Genomic DNA, 19,423 nt, shown 5'->3' on the forward strand with positions numbered 1-19,423 from the left:
CTAAAACATGACACAGACAGATGTATCTACAAAACAGAAACAGACTCATAGACCTGGAGAACGGACGAGGTTGCCAAGGGGGCAGGGGAAGGAGTGGGATGAGCTGGGACTTTGGATTTAATAGATGTGAACTTTCACATTTAGAATGGTTATGCAATGAGATCCTATTGTATAACATAGGGAACTATATCCAATCACTAGTGAACATGATGGAAGATAAAGTGAGAAAAATAATGTATATATATTTATGGCTGAGTCTCTTTGCTGTAAGTTAGTAATTGACAGAACATTGTAAATGCTATACTTTAATTTTTAGAAAATTGTAAGTTAGTAATTGACAGAACATTGTAAATGCTATACTTTAATTTTTAGAAAATTGAAAAGCAAAGAAAAAAGCTATAAGAAACTGATAAAAGAAAATGAAGAAGACATCAACAGATAGAAAAATATATGGTGTTCATGGTTTAGAATAACTGGTATTGTTAAAATGACCATACTACCCAAGGCAGTCTACAGATTCAGTGCATTTTCTGTCAAAATATCAATGGCATTTTTCACAGTACAAGAATAAATAATTCAAAAATTTGTATGGAGGAGTTCCCATCATGGCTCAGTGGTTAACGAATCCTACTAGGAAACATGAGGTTGTGGGTTCGATCCCTGGCCTTGCTCAGTGGGTTAAGGATCCAGTGTTGCCGTGAGCTGTGGTGTAGGTTGCAGACGTGGCTCAGATCCCGTGTTGCTATGGCTCTGGCATAGGCTGGTGGCTCCAGCTCTGATTAGGTCCCTAGCCTGGGAACTTCCACATGCCACGGGAGTGGCCCAAGAAATGGCAAAAAGACAAAAACAACAACAACAACAGAAAACACATAGAAAATTGTATGAAAACACCAAAGAATAGCCAAACACCCAGAATAGCCAAAATAACCACGAGGAAAAAAAATGAAGCAGCTGGTATCATGTGCCCGATTTCAAATAATACCTCAAAGCTACAGTAATCAAAACAGTATGGAATTGGCACCAAAACAGACACAAAGGTCAGTAGAACAAAACAAAGAGGCCAGAATTAAGCTGGTACTCATATTTTCAGTTAGTCTACAACAAAGAGTTATGTACATACAATATGGCTAAGACAGCCCCTTCCATTAATAGTATTGGGTATACTGGACAGCTACATGTGACAGAGTCAATTTGACTAGTATTTCACATCATATAAAACAAAAGCTCCAAATGGATTAAAAACTTAATTATAAGACCTGAAATCAGAAAACATTTAGAAGGAGACATCTCTTTGTCATCAATCTTAATATTTTTTTGGATATATACATCCTTAGGAGAAGAAATCAAAAGCAAAAATAAACAAATGGGACTACGTCAAACTAAAAAAATTTTGTACAGCAAAGGAAATTATCAAGAAACTGTTAACAAAGGTAAAAGGCTCAAAAGTCCTTACTGAATGGGAGAAGCTATTTGCTATATCCAACAAGGTGTTAATATCCAAAATATACAAGGAACTCTTATAACTGGACATCAACAAAACAAAGAACCCAATTTAAAATCTGAGAGGCCTTAATGCACATACATTTTTTTAAAGACAGGGATGGACCTCAGGCACAAGAAAAGACGGTCAGCATTACTAATCATCAGGGAAAAGCAAATAAAAATCACAATGAGATATCATCTCACACCTGTGATAATAGTTATTATCCAAATGACAACAAATAACAAGTGCTTGCAAGAATGTGGAGAAAACAGAAACTTTGATCACTGTTAAGGGGAAGATAAATTGGTACAGCTATTATGGAAAAGTGAGGAAATTCCTCAAAAAATTTAAAATAGAACTACCTTATGACCCAGCAGTTTTACTCCTTGATGTTTATCTGAAGAAAACAAAAACACTAGTAAGAAAATATATGTGCACTTTTATGTTCTTTACAACATTATTACAATAGTCAAAATATGGAAGCAGCCTAAATGCCCATCAATAGATCACTGGATAAAGATGATATGGTATATGCATACAATGGAATACTACTCAGCCATAAACAGTAATGAAATATTGCCATCTGGGACAATGTAGATGGACCTAATGGCATCTTGCTACATGAAATAAGTCAGAGAAAGACAAATACTTTATCTTTATGATTTCACTTTTATGTGGAATCTAAAAAATAAATGAACAAACTTAACAAAACAGAAACAGCATTATAGATATTGTGAACAATAAGGTGGTTGGTAGAGTAGGATTTTGGGGAGAGGAGAAATAGCTAAGGGAGATTAAGATGCACAAACTTACAGATACAAAATAAATGAGTCATGGCTATGAAATGTACAATGTGGCAGTATTGTCAATAATTATGTAATATCTTAGCATGGTCACTTATGGTAATCTTGCTTATCAGGGTGATCATTTTTAAATATATAGCAATATCAAATCACTGCTCTGTGTAACTTCGAAGTGAACAAAAGCATAGAAAAAGATCAGATTTTTGGTTACGGGGGCAGGGGCAGGTGGGAGGATTGGGAATTGAATTAATGTAATCAAAAAACCAACTCTTAGTTGTAATATAAGTAAGTACTGGGCATGTAATGTACACCTTGAAAAAATATAACTAAGAGTGCTGTATGTTATACATCAAAGTTGTTGGAAGAGTAAATCCTAAGTGTTCTCATTATGAGCCAAACAATTTTTCTATCTCCTTAAATTTGTATCTATATGAGATGGTCACTCTATTGTGGTAATTATTTCATAATGTAAGTGCAATCGTTATACTGTTCACTTTAAATTTATACAGTTCTGTATGTCAGTTGTATCCCGATAACACTGCAAGAGAAACTATCTTGCATGTAGTTTTATTATTGATTGTAGGGCTAAGCTTGACATGGAGTTAACAGATCTGATTCTACTTCCATTCCACCACTGTATTACTGTTTCCATTAGCAAATCACTCTCTCTGACTCTATAATCTCTTATACCCTCCATAAATTTGTCAGAAAACATGTTTAGATATTTCAAGCGTTGTATTATATAAATGAGATGAGGCATTTGAAAGAATTTTGAAATGTTAATATAATCATTTGTGTACTATTTTTTAAAGAATAGTTAAAAGTTTTTAAAAAATATTTTACAAAGCAAAATACCATTCCTATCATTCATAGAAGTAAATATAGGAGTTCCCGTTGTGGCACTGTGGTTAACAAATCCGACTAGGAACCATGAGGTTGCGGGTTCGATCCCTGGCCTTGCTCAGTGGGTTAAGGACCCGGAGTTGCCGTGAGCTGTGGTGAAGCTTGCAGCTGCGGCTCGGATCCTACGTTGCTGTGGCCCTGGTGTAGGCCTGTGGCTACAGCTCCGATTCGACCGCTAGCCTGGGAACTTCCATATGCCACAGAAAGCGGCCCTAGAAAAGGCAAAAAGACGAAAAAAAAAAAATATATATATATATATATAGATTGCTCATATTGTAAGAATCCTTAGTACTACCAACTCTTATTTTAAGATAATACGCATTGAGAACATTTGAGAAGGAAAGATCCTTTTTCTTCCCTTTAGCGTAAATATATCATCAATATTTGTGTAGTGATCTTACATTTTTCACATATCCTTTGTTCTTCTTGCCTTCACTGCCTTTTGTGACTTTGTCTCCTTTCTGTCACAAGAGTTCCCCTCCCCGCAACCCCTCTCTTAACCTGAATAACTTGGATTTGCAATTAACATTTGTCTTAGGAAAATGAGGGTGGTTTTTTTGTTTTGGTTTGGTTTGGTTTCTGTTTTGGCTTGGTTTTGGAAAAGGTGATAGGTTTGGCACCATGCTTTCCAAATAAAGTCTCAATGTTTAGTTTAATTTCAAAAATTTGTCTTACCAACTGCTTCAAACTTAACTCTCTTACCTTGTTCCGTAAAGCAATCCAGTGGTTGGAAACATATTGATCCTGATCATATTTTCTTGTTTCTAAAGCTTCGATTATGTGAACACATTCTCCACATTTGTTGAAATTCTGCCTATGTTTCAGTCAGTACAATCTCATCCATGAAGTTTCCCACTGTAAACATCCTCTCTGAACTTCAGGACCATTTTGGATCTACCTTTCTCATGGCATCTAGCCTATTGTTGTTGGTTTTTTTTTTTCTTTTTTTTTTTTTTTTGTCTTTCTGCCTTTTTGCGTTTTTCTTTTTAGGACTGCACCTATGGCACATCGAAGTTCCCAGGCTAGAGGTCTAATAGGAGCTGGAGCTGCAAATGCTGGCCTATATGACAGCCACAGCAATACTGGATCCAAGCTGCATCTGCAAGTTAGGCTGCAGCTTGTGGCAACGCCAGATCCTTAGCTCACTAAGCAAGGCCAGGAATTGAACCCTCATCTTGAGATACTATTCGAGTTCTTAACCCACTAAGCCACAACAGGAACTCCCTAGCCTATTGTTTTATATTGATTTTATATTACTTTTGGTTTTTGTTTCCTTATTGAGTTTTTATTTTCTGCTTCTTCTAATCCCAATATTTGCCCCTGTTAACAGAACTTAAGCTTAGGTTATTGTGTTCCAATTATTATTATATTCACAACAGTTCCTAGGAGATTTTTCTAGGGCAATAAGAAGCAGCCCATAAGAGTTGTTGGGCAACATTTTTAGGTTTGGGTTTCAAGCTGAACCTTTCATGGAAATGGACAAGAATAAATCTCTATTATTAATGCTAGGAAAGAATCTTTAAGTATGACTGGAAGGGAAGAGTCAAACTGTTTGACAATTAAATGCTAGTAAGTTAGAAAATATGTATTTTTAGAAATCAGTAACCAGATATCAAAGACACATAGAAATGTTAATGTTGTTATACAAAGCCAAATACTTTATTTCTGTGTGTGACACATAGGAATTAAAGCTTATTACAAGTCTACAAGAGTGCTACAGAATTTAGGCAGATTATAAAAGCAGGGTAAATCCTGGTATGTTTGAATAAAAAAAGTGTATTATGCATCTTCATTGGCCTTTTGTTTAGGAAAAAAATCAAATTTGAACAAATATTTCAAAGAAATACCAGGAAAAATCTTTGCTTTTTAAATTATTATTATAACATGAAGCTACTTTTTTCTCATGAGAAATAACATTTCTAAGTATTTGGAATCTAATGAAAGCCACATTTATACAAAGAAAAGGGACATTTAACATAAAACCAGTCATTGATAGCATTCCTGAGTCTTTAATACTTCTGTCCATTCATTCTCATTTCCTCTGCTCATATGATTCACATTATATATTTTCTACTTAGGTTATTAAAACGAGAAGAAAGTTTCACATTTATTCCTCGATCCCGTGAAGAGCTTCCAGACAACTTTCCAAAGGAAATCCCTGGGATCTGCTATTTCCTGGAGGTAAGAACTGGTCCTAAGCAGCCAAAACCTTCTCTTTCTTCTTCAAGAATAAAAAAGGTTTCCTACAACATTGGCACCATGTTCCTCCGGGAGACAAGCCTCTGAGACTTGCTGCAGATCAAAGACTCCTCCAAAAAGCACAAGCCCAGAACATGGGTCATGACAGGAAAATGGAGAGATTGTTTTTCTTTCACTGCTTTGTTGAGAACAAGCTGTGGAATTTCTGTTATGTCAGGCAATAATCCTAGGAAAAGGTGGATGATGACTGTCAATAAAAAAACTGGAGGACAGGGGGAAATAAGATGTGTCCATTCTTATGAATGTTTTTGGATGACGAGTACAGGCATCTTTCAAAACTAATCAATAAATAGGTTCCATGTCTTCTTGTTTGTCACATGTAAAGGTATCTTTATCTATATATTTGTATCACTTTTGAGAGTCAGTTTTGATTATATATTCCTACATTTAGTGCGTTGGTATGAGAGGAATATTTTCTAATTTTGTTTTTTCTGAACAGACATTTCATACATGTATCATGGCAGTGTGGTAAACTTCCCAGCAGGAAAAAACTGTAATTCAGCAAAATATTTTAGGGATATTACCTATTTTTATACATATCTCTTCTAGATAACTACATTTCACACGGCATTATTAGATTTTCAGAATCTGCTACTGTGTATTTGGTATACTATGTAACTCTAACCTGTTAGTTGAATATAGTTTCACTAATTAAGAGAGATTAGTGCTTGGACTGAAAATACATATAACCTAGGATTTCAGATGCTGGAAAAGCATTGTATATCTGCTTAGTAAATATATCTTTTAGATTTGGTTAATGTAGCATAGAATCCAGATGAAATCAGATTTCCTAATAGCAATATACATATCTGTAACCAAAATTAAAGGTTTTTCTGTCATCTTCTAACAAGTATCAATGAAAATAAAATGCTTTGCTACCTTAGAAACTTTTCAATTTAGCACTTCTAAATATAAATAGTTTTTACAATGTACTAAACTGCGTTCTAATTAATAGCATCCTACTAAATAACAAGGTAGTCCACCCTCCTCCCCTGCCCCTCATCTTCCTCAATGAATGCTTCCTAAGTGCAAACTGCCACACTTAGGAACAAATTCCTAGATACTGGCATTAGTGAGAAAGAGGTGTAGGATATTTTGCAGAGAGTGTTGTTTCTTCTTACATAATAAAAGGAAGGAAAAATACTATATTTTATGGCTTTGAGATTAAAAACAAATGTTCTTCTGCAGTTTGTTTGATGTGACTTTTTAATTAGTGAATCACCTTCATTAACTAACTAACTTTCAGAACTAGTAATCACCATAGTTACAGATAGGTTTCCATTGCATGTTCTAGAAAGTAGGCCTGTTCTCGTAATTAACAGTGCATGAAAATATTACAGACTCACCCTGAAATTAGGAGCACAGTGTGTCTAGAGTTTTCCTGTATTGGACCAGATATAAACCTGTTTCATTTATTTCCTTGAAATCTTGGGGTGGCCATTTTCTTACTCCATTAAGTATACTCATTGGTCGCTTATGTCTACTGAGTACAATATATTTCTTTTTCTGATTAGAAATTTTTGCTGCATTATCATTTAGTTATGACGTAACTCAGCTAATGAGCATAATAACTAGTTTCAAATGGTGTCTGTGAGGATTATTAATGTTTTTCATGCTCTAAGTGTGTAGCTAGAAAAAATTTTAGATACGGAAATTATTGTTATAATGATGATCATTTTTTATGATTGTTGAACTCTGTTCTCTTCCTGGGGCATAAGAGCAACACTCTTCATGTGGAGACAGGACCTGGACCCTGAGCTCTCTGAATCCTTGCCCATCCTTTTTTCCCTGGGTATAGGTATCTGTTTTTAACAACATGTGGGCAAGAAGGCAAGGGTATTTACAGGAGGCTGTGTAGGCTGAAGACAAGTTGCTTTCATGGGAATGATTACTTACAAAAGAATTGCTTTAGAGGACTGAGTGATTTAACTCACTTCCTTCATAGGGAACAGAGGGCAACTTTACAGTTAGTGTGGAAAGAACAGGGTCTTGGAGCACTTCCTTCGTCCTGCTGAGAGTAGGAAATACCTTAGCTGTGCTGATGGGCTTCTTATAGCACAGGAGCATGGGGAGAGAACCAAGCTCACTGAAGTCATTTATGCTTGTTCTGCACAGTAATTTAAAGCTTATTATAGTAAACCATAAATGTTTTGGTGGTAAACAGTGTATTTGTAATCTTGAGATTGAAAGGGACTTCTAGGAATCATCCAATCTATTTCTCTGCTTTTGTAAAAATTTGTCTAAGTACCTCTTCTAAGTGTATGGTTATTCTCTTTATACTTAAAAATACCTGTGGGAAGGATATTTTAAAATCATCCTTGAAAATCCTGTTCATTATTTAGTACTTGGTGATATGACCTTGGATAAGAATTGTATATACATTAAATTTATCAGAAGAATAACAAATCGTTTTTGAGTTTATATGGTTTTACCTAGAGAAGAATAGCCGTTTATGTTGTCACAAATATCACAATGAAAAATATACCAGAGATTTAACTATCATAGACAGGATATAAATTACATTTTTCATACAATATAATCTAAATTGTATCTTTGAAACTATAGTCTGAGGCAATGGTCTGATCTATTATCGGTTTGCCAAACTAGTATAGTTGATTATTATAGCTACACTTTCCTATATGTATTTGCAAAATACTGTATAAAATGACAGTTCATTCTAGCTGTAATCCTCAAATGCAAAAGCTGTGAAAAAGCATTACACTTTTATTTTTCCTATAGAGTATTGTACATGTATCTTCCATCAGGAATTATGATCGTAATAAAGGGTGGCAGGTGGTGTTTCATTTGACTAATACAGTATTCTTACATATAAACTATTACATACATTATGATTTTAGTGTGACAGATTAAAAGAAACTTAAATGGATGTCCCTTTTGAAATCAAATGATATTAAATTCGGGAAATGGTTTTAATCCATTGAAAAGCAATATTTAAGATATAATAAAGCATCTATAGTTCCTCTGTTTTAGTATTCTTTCAAGTAACTGATTTGAAGTAGTTACTTTATGACTAACCATCAGTATTGATGCTTCATATTGGCATCAGTATCATTTTGATGGAAAGAATGTCATTGTCTACAAATAAATCAGTTATCTAACAAAATCAGAAACTCCCATATGTACCACAAATCTACTGCACAATATATGTTTTATGAACTTTAACAAATAGGGAACACTAGCCATAATAAAAAGAATAATACTCAATGTCTGAACACAAATAACTGGATTTCTTGGCGGTATATTATTTAGTGGAGAAGGGAAGAAGATATATCTCCTAGGTAACAGTTTGGTCCAACTGTCTAAAACCTGCCTCAAAATTCATATTTTCTCTAATATTTCAAATTAATTTTGATTTCCCTTTTAATGCCTGATTATGTGTGGAATCCCTTGACCTATGTGTGGCCTATTCTGACTCTGAGATAGGCACTGATGCCTGAGACCTGAGAGTGGGTCTGTGGATTCAGCATTTCAAATATGAACTCTCTTGCTCTCACACTGTTCTTGTCCATTGACAACAGTATTGGGAACATAGGGTTTTATTGTGAAAGTGCAAAATTATGTGCCTGTCCAGGAAAAACAGAGAGAAACAGAATAACTTAAGCAAACTTCAATCACAAGTGCAGGAAGTCTTTTAATTTGGCAAATTCCTCCAAAGAGTTATAGCAATAAAGCAAAATTAAATTGATTCAAAAGGCAAAGTCACAGAAAATTTGGAAAACCACTAGGCTGTTTTCTTCCACAGAATCATATTGCTACCAGTTGAAATGGTATGTTAGAGGTTGTGCAATATGAAGACGAAGTTAAAGATTATGACCATCAATAAATGTAGTTATGTATCGAAGGCTCCCTGGGTTCCTGACCTGCTGAAGGCAGGTTTGTGGATCATCAGAGCAGAGAGTAAAACTTCTACATGTAGGTTCCTGTCATGTCATGCATTTTAAGCATAACTTAACCCATGCCCAGACCCTCTCTTACTCCATGCTATCACTGGAAACTATCTCACCCTTTTAGGTTTGGCTCCATCAAACATCATCCTCTTTGTACCTCTGAACCTGACATGGCCATAGAAAGTTTCTGATGCTTATTTCAGGCAGATTGGAAAACCCACCTAACTCGAACCCCAAGTAACAATGCACTTCTGAAGTGAACTAACCATCCTCACTTGTGTTGGGGCATTCTTACATGTGCAGCTCTTCTTTCTCTCTTTGCTCTCTTCAAAATACAGTTTGACTCTGAGCACTTGGTACAACTTCACTAAATAATGAAAAAAGAATGTTCTGTTCAGAGTGAGTTACATATGGCTCTCAATACTGTCTGGGTGACACCAGATGCTTTTCAGCCAACAATAGTAGAAACTCAAGTCCAAGTACAAAGCCCCACATTGTAGCCTGGGTATTTCTATTATTAGACTATAGATCTTCAGCTACAAAAATTATGTCATTTCAGAGGCTTCTTTAAGCATATCTTATTAGATACAACCTGGAAAACAATATTGCATGAGAGACTGAATTATTAAAGTTTAACATATTATAGTCTGAATGATGATTATGGGTAGCTCTTGATATGAATACACTTAATTTATAGTCAGCTGATTTAACATACACATAAACTGTGTTAACATGATTGAACAAATTTTATTAATTTGATCCAGCTGTGGACTCATTTCAGAATCCTCATGGTGGTGAATAAAGAACAGATACTGATAATATTCACAGATTAACATAAATCTTGGCAGAATGTTGAGATAGTGTGTAAAATTCCTTCCTCACACTTGATTCAAACAATTGACACCTAAGTATTATCGTCCTGCCACCTTTCTGTTTCCTTTGTTCCTTTGTTCCTTCTTACTTTCATAAAAAAGTCACTGATGCCTTTATAATATAGGGAAGTATCACAGTTAACATTTTGTTGTAGACTAGCTTTATAAAGCAATGCATATTCAGTGTGTGCGTGTGTTGAATGTGGATTTTACATGATTAAAAGGACTTGGGATGTAGAGAAGTAAAGTTTGTGTCTTTTTTTCTATTGTGTTGTGACCAGCTTTAGTCAAGTGCCTCATTGCCAATCCCACCTTTATTAAGAAATGATCCTGTTCAGTGGTTCAACTCATCAGCTTGGCAGTATCTGACTGCCTTCATAAGAATTACTTAGGAAGCTGTTAGGGATACAAGTTACTATTCAGTAGGCCTCAAGTGGGGGCCTAGGAATATGTATTTAGAAAAAAATCACTCTAAGCGATGCTAATATACAGCAAATTTGAGAATCATTGAAGAATATTTAAATAATCCCAATTATTAGGAATAAATACAATTTGAGATAGAAATTTATTATTTCATTTGTAGTTATTTTGAAAAGCTAGATACCCCAGGCTTTGTATAATTATTTCTTCTGCAAGTTTTAATTTCAGCTTTGGTTTCAAATTTATGATCTACTTTTTGACTTTTGATAGGTGTTCAAACTTTTTAGAGACAAAGTCAACCCTGATAACCATGAGGGATGAATATTGCTCACTATAGGGCTATTAGGCATACTAGATACATTATACCATTGCTAGTTACTGCCCAAGCTGTGCAGTAGATCACAATATTTGCTGATACTCACCACTGAAATATAAACTAGGTACACTTGGACAGAGAAGCAAATATCAGATGTTAAAGAGACAGCTTTATTTCTGAATGCTTTGATTTTTATGTTATAAAATATCACCAACTTGATATTTAGTATGACACTTGGATGTGTACATTCATCTAAAAATGATCTCCTAGCAATATCTTATAACAGCCTTTCAAGCAATAATCTAAGCCATGGTGGTGATGCCATATGAAACTTGTACTTCTGTGCACTTCATAGAACTTTTAGGGAAACAGAGACTTGTTTTATATAAGCAATAATATAGCTGGTGTAGACTTTTATAAGATATTCACCATTCTACTATAACAAAATGAACAGCAAGTGATGACTCAGATGAAAACTACCTGAGCAGTTAACATGCTTAATCTCTTTCAGAAGTCCTTCATTTTCACACATGCTGTAACATAATTAATATACTCTGATCAGATTGTTTCTGATGTATAATATTAATAACCTTCAAATATGGTTACTATTCTTCTCAAAAGATTTGTGTGTGTAATGTTGACCAGATTTTCACATCTTTGTAGTATTTAGAAAATAGGAGTATTTTAAGGATGGATAAATGAGTAAAAGTATAGTATAGATAGATGAGTTGATTGAGAATGTAGGCTTTGCAAAAATATAGATGCATATTGGGATAAGTTAATTAATGCAGGTGTTGGTTTGGTAAGGTCTGAGGAGATGAAAGATTAAAGATAAAAAGAACTATTATCACCATTTTCTGCGATGGCAGACGTTTAGTAAGTACAGTAATATTTTGGCTTCCAGAATGTGATTGGTTGAAATTCATCTGTAGAATAATTACAAAAAGTCTGAAAATGATTAAATAGTTACATTTGAAATAATCTGCCCTTCTTAGTCATTTTGATGATAGCACTAAAGCTTCCCACTGTCAAAATGAATAATTAATATTTTTAATTTTATTAAAATATAATTTAAATCAAATGTGGCACAATCAATATTCAGTCCTTTAATAGTTAAATTACTGCTCTATCATTTAAAATCATGTATTAGGATTACAGTTAAAAGTATCTGATAAATTTATGATATAATGAGGAACTTCTAATTATCCAGTTATTATTTAGCAAAATTGTTTAAGCTTAGGATTCATTCTTAAGCCTCTAAATAGGATTACAGCTCCTATTATTCCCTAGCTGGATCAACTCTCTTCTAAACGTGAATCTGAACACAACTGGAATTATGCATGGGTTTGCTAGTATTTACCTTAGCAGAATTTAAATTAGCTGCCTCCTACCCACAATTTATAAAATTCCTCTACACAAATTAAACAGAGTTGTTGAGTCACTGAGAAAAATTTTCTCCACTTAAGAAAGCTTTTGGCAATCATCTTTTTGTATATTATTGGATGCTTAACCCTTTGTTCTTTTGATAATAAATAATAAAATACTTAATTTGAATCCATTAAATTACAGTGTTTCTTTTCCAAGTTAATTCATCTAGTTGCTGATCAGACAATTCTTAATATTAGACATAAGTACTGTTGCTTATTGTTTGAAAGCAAAAAAGACAAGAAAAACAAAATGGCATGCATAAGTAATAGTTATTTTCTAATTCCTTTGATAAATATTTTTAAAAATAAAAGAGTTGCTTTATATCTATTCTTCTGTGGACTTTTTGCTAGTTGGGGATAAATAATAGATTAGTTTTACTGTGGGCTATTAAGTGTAATTAAATAATAGGATAGTAATATATCAATTGCGATAAAATCAGCATTTTGGGAAATTCCTTCTTCGCATCACCTCACTTTTTTAAGGATAATTCTTGCCATTTTTGCCTGGTAGTTATACATCAGACTTAGGGTGCAGGGACAGATGAAGAGGGTAGAATGGGCAGGAGCTTTATATGAGACTGAGCAAAAAGATTTAACATTTTTCTTCATGAAAGTATACATACTCCTAAAGCAGAGGTAATTTTCACAATAAACACATGTAGTTTAGTGAAAGCCAAATGATTTATTTGGTTATTCTTATTTTAAAAAGATAAGAGAAAAAAATCCCTCACAATCTATTTTCAGTTTTCTTAGGCAGTAGCAACAGCCTCTGAGCAGGAGCACACATCAGTGAAACTGGGATTAGAAATTCCAAAGCTATATATAGAAAACTCTCTGAAAGTGGCAGATAGAACTAGTCTTGGTTACAATGATGAAGGTAAATGAAAGTGTCAGAACATCTGGACTGAAGGAACAAAGAAGGCCAAATACCAGGTCTGCCATATGTCACAAAAACACTGCTAAAATTAGCACAAAAGAACACTATGAGTGTTCAAGTGATAATAAAACAAACACTTTTTTTTTTCCTTTTATAACATGCCTGGGTGAGCTAATATTCAGTGAGAATACAATATGATTTGATAAACCTTTTGTTGTTGTTCTGACTTTATAAAAAGTTTATCTTTCCCAAGTTGAAAATTTTAATTAGAGAATGAGAAATATTTACTCTATATGCTAACATCTGTAAAATCACTTTTGGGGCCATACTACATTCTGTATTATTCTTCACATTGCTCTCAAATTGGGCTTTAGCTCTAAACAAAACAAGTGCTCAACTTTAGAGGAGCTAAAAGCTTTATGATACCAGACTATCCTTCTTCAGGGATTTTTCAGAGCATTGGAACTGGAGAGTCACTTCCAAAGCATTTGATGGTGTTCTGCAGCAGAAATGAAGATATTCTCCTGGTCTTTTAGAAATAAATGCTTAGGTAGCTTCTAATCATCATGCAGAGATTTTCAATTATGTAGCTAGTTAATTCAAGTGGAGTCGTTTAGAACAGAAATTTTGAAAGGATGATACAAAACTGAACAATTTTTAAAACAGAATTTTCAGAAAAATAATTTAGGACAAAAATTTTCTGTCTTGAAAGTCAAATTACTTTATTTTTTTTATTTTTGGCTGCCCTGCTTCCCAGGCCAGAGATCAGATCTGACCTACATTTGTGGCAACACCAGATTCTTAACCCAATGTGCCAGGAAAATAATTTTATTGATGGATTCTTTAAGGTTTTATCCCCTGGATATATCAAAAAAATTTGTTTAAAAAAATAATGTCAATTTTTTCTCTGTGTTTTTATTTGTTGCAGAAAATATAGAAAATGTCATAAATAAGACAGTTATGAATTTTGGCATTGAGTCATGGTTAGCAAATTTGGCAACAATTTTCTTAAAATAATAAACTATTTTTAATAATTCTAAAGGTTAAAGATAACTGTCAAATATACCCTATTCACACTTGTCTACATTAGAATATAGATCAAACTTCTCAGAATAAAGTCTAAGTGAAAGCTAATTTATCTTCAAATCTTTTGAACAAGTATAAATATCTCCACATGTTTTCTTATTAGCAAGAAACTATGCATTTCCATAATTGAGGTTAATGAAACCTCAATTTCTAGAACAATTCTATTTTTATTTACTCCCAAGAAGCATGGCCTTGTGGTCAATATCATTTATCTTCAAGGCCAGCAAGAAAGTATGACTTTCTTCTGAGATTGGGATGATCTTTATCAATATATTTGCCTATAATCACTTAAAATTCAACCCCCCACTTTTTAAAGCTTTTGTTAGTTCAAATCTCCATAATTAAATTGTAGCAAATCCCATATTGGAGTGCCAGATTGTTTAACATGAAAAACTTCCTTCTAAATTGTATTTGTGTAAGTTATCAGGTTAAAAATCAGAGCCTAGGCTTGACACAGAATCTCAGATAAACTGCTTTTGTATTATTTGACCAGAAAGTATTGTCAAAAAGATATTAATTCTTATGCTAAATCTCATTCTAGCCAACAAGGTCCAGATAAACTAGATGACTGTAGTCTACAGTAAATCAGGGAATTTTTTAAAAAATTCTTTTTGATCTTGGTTGTACAAAAATAATTATTAGTGAATGGTAGCCAAAATTATTATTCCTATCTTTTAAATTTGTTTCAAGTGTGTCAACAGGCACTTATAAAATCCATTCCTTTTATCTGTTTTATGACTCAATGACCTGAAATAGTGAGTACCCATTGCTTTTGCTTCTAATGAATAAAAATCATTATAAAGTAATCCTTAAAAATACTTTTTTCCATACAAAATGCAAATGAATACCTGACTAAAGGAGGTATCTCATTTCAGAAGTATGTATGAAATACTTTAGCTAGGTTCAACTAGACTTCAACAAAGAAAAAGATAGGAGACCAACAAGGAAATTGAAAACAGCCAGAAAAATCACACTTTGCCTACATTAAGTTGTCTGTAGCCCAACCCTGTTAAACTAGAAGAAAGGCAAAAGTAGACTAACTTATTATAGATTTTTAAACACAATATTCATATGTAGCAGAATGCCATAAAATTCAGCATGTTGAAACTTTGATAAAATGAAAAAGAAACTAAAGAAACATGCTAATAAGAATAGAAAGATTTAAAAGGACAAAAATAACTTCCTACATTACATATGCCCATCAGTACAGAATTTGTTTTCTATTGGGAAAATTTGTTACTATGTCTTTAATCAATATTTGCTTTATGATCTAATTATATGTTAGCATATTTTTATGCTAATAAAAAACACATAAGATTCCACATGTCATGTGACTATAAATTGAATATCAATACCAATAGAGTTTGATGTTATTTCTGAATAAGATTATTGATGAAATTAAATGAATGGGCTATATGTATAGGTATTATGTGTAGTAAACTAATTAGGCCCTTAAGTTTGTCAGCATCCTTAGCTTCTCTTTTCCACCTCTCCCTTTCTCCTTCCCTCCTGTCCTTGCCTCCCTCTTTCCCTCCCTTCTTGCATTCTTCTTTCCTTCCTTTTTTTTCTTTCATTCTCTTATGAAGTATGTGAAAAATAGTATTTCATTATGGCTGAGGCTTCCTTTTTTCATTCCCACATGATTGAATGTTTTGTGGATTCATGAGATAAGGAAAAAAGGTGAATACTTAGATATAGATCATTTGGGCATAGAAATGACTGAGACAATTGAGACCTTGGCTGCCGTAGAATTGTTACCAATTAAGAGAAACATGAGTCTAAAAAATATGTTGCTATTTTTTACTGCATTTAAACATGTTTTCAAGAGGTATCAGAGTCATCTTTTCTGGACATTCTCCTATTTTTTTTGGTCCCTATAAACATCTTAATTGGGAGAAATTCTCTTATATCCAAATAGTAATTTTTTCCTTGGGTACCACACTGCTAAGATTAAAATAGAGAAGAAGCTTCCTCTATCTGTAGGGAAATCACTTTCTAAAAACTACTTCCTAATAAGGCAAATACTACTTAATTTTACTGTTTCTTTATCTAGAGATGACCAAAGCATTGTCTTGCTTCCTGTAAACCCATCTGTAACTCACTTTGGCATAGCATAGTGTTTTGGTTTCTTTTTTAAAGGTTTGAAAATGTTTACTATCAATTTTATGTCCACTATATTGAAAAAGCAATATACAATGTATTCCATATTTCCTAACTCTATGCCTTTAGATTTTAGCATACAGATAACTTTTGTAACCACAGTTTGGTGTATTCACTAGAATTAACAAATTAATATGTTCTTAAGCACCAAAACATAGGTTTGCTCATTTTATGATACCTGTTTTAAGAATCAGTCATTTACAAATCTCAATCCAAAACCATTTTTTTCAGGGAAAATTCAGTTATTTCCAGCAGGGTATATTGTTCATCAGGGAAAAATGGTAACATATCTTATTTAAACAAGCAATGGTGAGGAAGAACATGTCCTTTCATTTTAGGCACACTTACTAACTTTGAAATCACAATAATTTAAACAAGTCTTGAACAAGATTTAAAGAATCTTTAAACTCTCAAACTGAAAAATTTATTATTTTCATTTTTTATGTTAATGTATTAATATTACATTCAAACTACTAAACAAGTTATCTCCATGACATGTTTGTGTTCATTAACAGAAAATTATATAGAAATAATACTTTGTATTTTTCTCTCTGGAAAGATTTGCTTCATTAAGTTAAATACATTTGAATTTTGGTTCTTATTTCTCATTTGAATTTCTTTGTCATACATCTCAGGGATCTTCTATGCTAACAGATCAAGTAGTCAGTTAAATGAAGGGATATGAAAAATTCAGAAAAGTTAAATTCAAAAGGAAAGAATTTCTATTTTAATCAACCTTTATTTATTCCACACTGACATTTACACTGAAACTGAAAAAATAAGAAACAGCTTCCATGTAAATTGACATCTATGAAAATACAAATTACTTTCTCCCTGTGATTTTTCAGTGTCAAGAAGGCCTTTGTCTTGAAATGATGGACAATCTTAATACTTTTTCAAATGAAGAAATATAACCTTCCATACCTTTACCATTTTCTTTTGTTAAGGGAACTGTTTTTGATAATGAATATAAAAAAAGAAGAAATATGGTTGAGGAAAACAGAAGAATTAAGATGAAATTTGAATAGCTTTAAGCCACATTCCATTTTCTCCCTCTATTTGGTCCCTCTTACTAAGTAATAGCTAAAGCCCAGATTGGCAAATATAAAAGACTATTAATCATTGTCTCATTTAAGAATTTGGAGATAAGCAAAGGTTACTCCAACTATATGGAAATTGATTCACATTATGATGGCAGTTTACGACTACTAGGAAATTCAGGTTAGGTTCAAATTAAGAAATTGCTCATGGAGAGAAAGATTTTCTGATTTTCTTAGTGTAGAATTAACAACTTTTTTCTTTAAAAAAAATTCCTAAAAATTTTGGCTTAAAAAATTATAAAATTTTATAACAGCCACCTGTAACTACACTATAACTTTAGTAATCAAGTGACAAAGCTGTCTCAATATGCTTTTAAAATGTACCAATTAAGTACATTCCAGAAATGATGCATATCATTCTTCATTTCAAAGTCAACCTACCTGAATTCTTACTCTTCAACTGTGAGTATCCATTTTGAACAACCAAAGAGTCTCATTTCCCTAACAGTACTTTAGGTAAAAACTAAAACAAACTTGCCTGCTCATTTCAATGCATAAGGTAAATAGCCAGTGCTTTTCCATAATACATTCCAGTACTATGTAATAATAAATAGATTTCCCAAGCCACTTAATAAAAACACACGGTTATAATGTTCAAGGCCTTCATTCATTTCCTCGCATGGGATAGGTTTTACTTAACCAGATACCTGAATTATTTTAATGTTTTGTCTAATTCATTTGTTGTAATTTCATAGGTTCAAATTTTTGGTTTGGCTTGCAATGTAAATAATATTGTTCATTTGCTAGTTTAGCAGATTATACTCTGTAAATCAATACTTTAAAAAAATCTAGTTGTCACAAACTTAAATTACGATGTCATCAAATAACACCAGGATATATACTAATATATCTGTAGGGCATGGTTAAATTGAATATATTTTGAAATGTCTAGTATTTTTTGTTTTTTAAAGATGAATGCATCTCTTAAACCTGTACCATTAATTTTAAAAGTTCAATTTGGTGTTTCATATTATATTTTAAGATATTTTTCTTTACCCAATACTATAAGTTTAGAGAAACATTTTCTGATTGAAAAGATAACATATGCCTCATTTCAAGAATTTTAAGAATACTAGTATGTATAAAAATATGTAAACACATATAAGATTATAAACTTCCATTCTATGTTTTGGCTTTTCATGTAACACCACTTCTTACTCATTTGATTGTGCTTATTTGTAATTATTCTAAATCATGCACGATGTAAATAGTGTGGTTCATTATGCAAAATGTCGTTGTATTTACAGACTGCAGAACAAGGTAAATTTGTAAACTGAGTGATAAAAACTTGGGTTTCTTATAAAACAAAGTGGAAATAACAGTTGTGTGTTATATTTATGTAATTCATTACAAAACTGTTTATGCCATGCATTTATTTACCTTATAAGACTAAACTGTCACTTATAAAATATTTAAATCAATAAATGATACCAAAAAGGACACATCTATAGACTCTTTTTAGTGTATTTTTTTACATCCTGAATCACAACGACTTAGGGTATGAATGAAGAGTAAGTGAAAAAAATGGAAAACCAGCAAATGAATGAATGGTATATTCACAATGCATTATCATTATGGCTGAAGATGATGGTACTGATACAACATCATTCAGGACTAATTTTGTATTATTTTTTATAATATGAAATCTCTCAATTCTCTTACAAAATGCACAAGTCACAATGACTATAGTTTTATGCACTCTGAATATACATCATACAGAAAAAGCAAGCTATCTAAGGGCCAGAGAGTTTCTTCCTTGAAGGCATAAACAGAAAAAATGGATCATTTTACAGTCATAATGACAGTAAA

General features: G+C 32.8%; 1 protein-coding gene across 1 annotated transcript in view; it reads left to right on the plus strand.

Moving 5' to 3' along the window:
* GUCY1A2 (guanylate cyclase 1 soluble subunit alpha 2) overlaps positions 1-19,051 on the plus strand; it is a 409,569-nt gene extending 390,518 nt beyond the window's left edge. The window contains exon 8 of the mRNA XM_003130093.7: positions 5,268-19,051. Within this exon, the coding sequence (XP_003130141.3) occupies positions 5,268-5,475 (208 nt within the window). The 3' untranslated portion in view covers positions 5,476-19,051. The remainder of the gene's footprint in view (positions 1-5,267) is intronic.
* The last annotated feature ends 372 nt before the right edge of the window (positions 19,052-19,423 follow it).

This window comes from Sus scrofa, chromosome 9 (genome assembly GCF_054392235.1).
Source record: "Sus scrofa isolate SSC_HxYL_T2T_F1_AM1 chromosome 9, Sscrofa_HxYL_maternal_Yorkshire_Landrace_v2.0, whole genome shotgun sequence".
NCBI lineage: Eukaryota > Metazoa > Chordata > Mammalia > Artiodactyla > Suidae > Sus > Sus scrofa.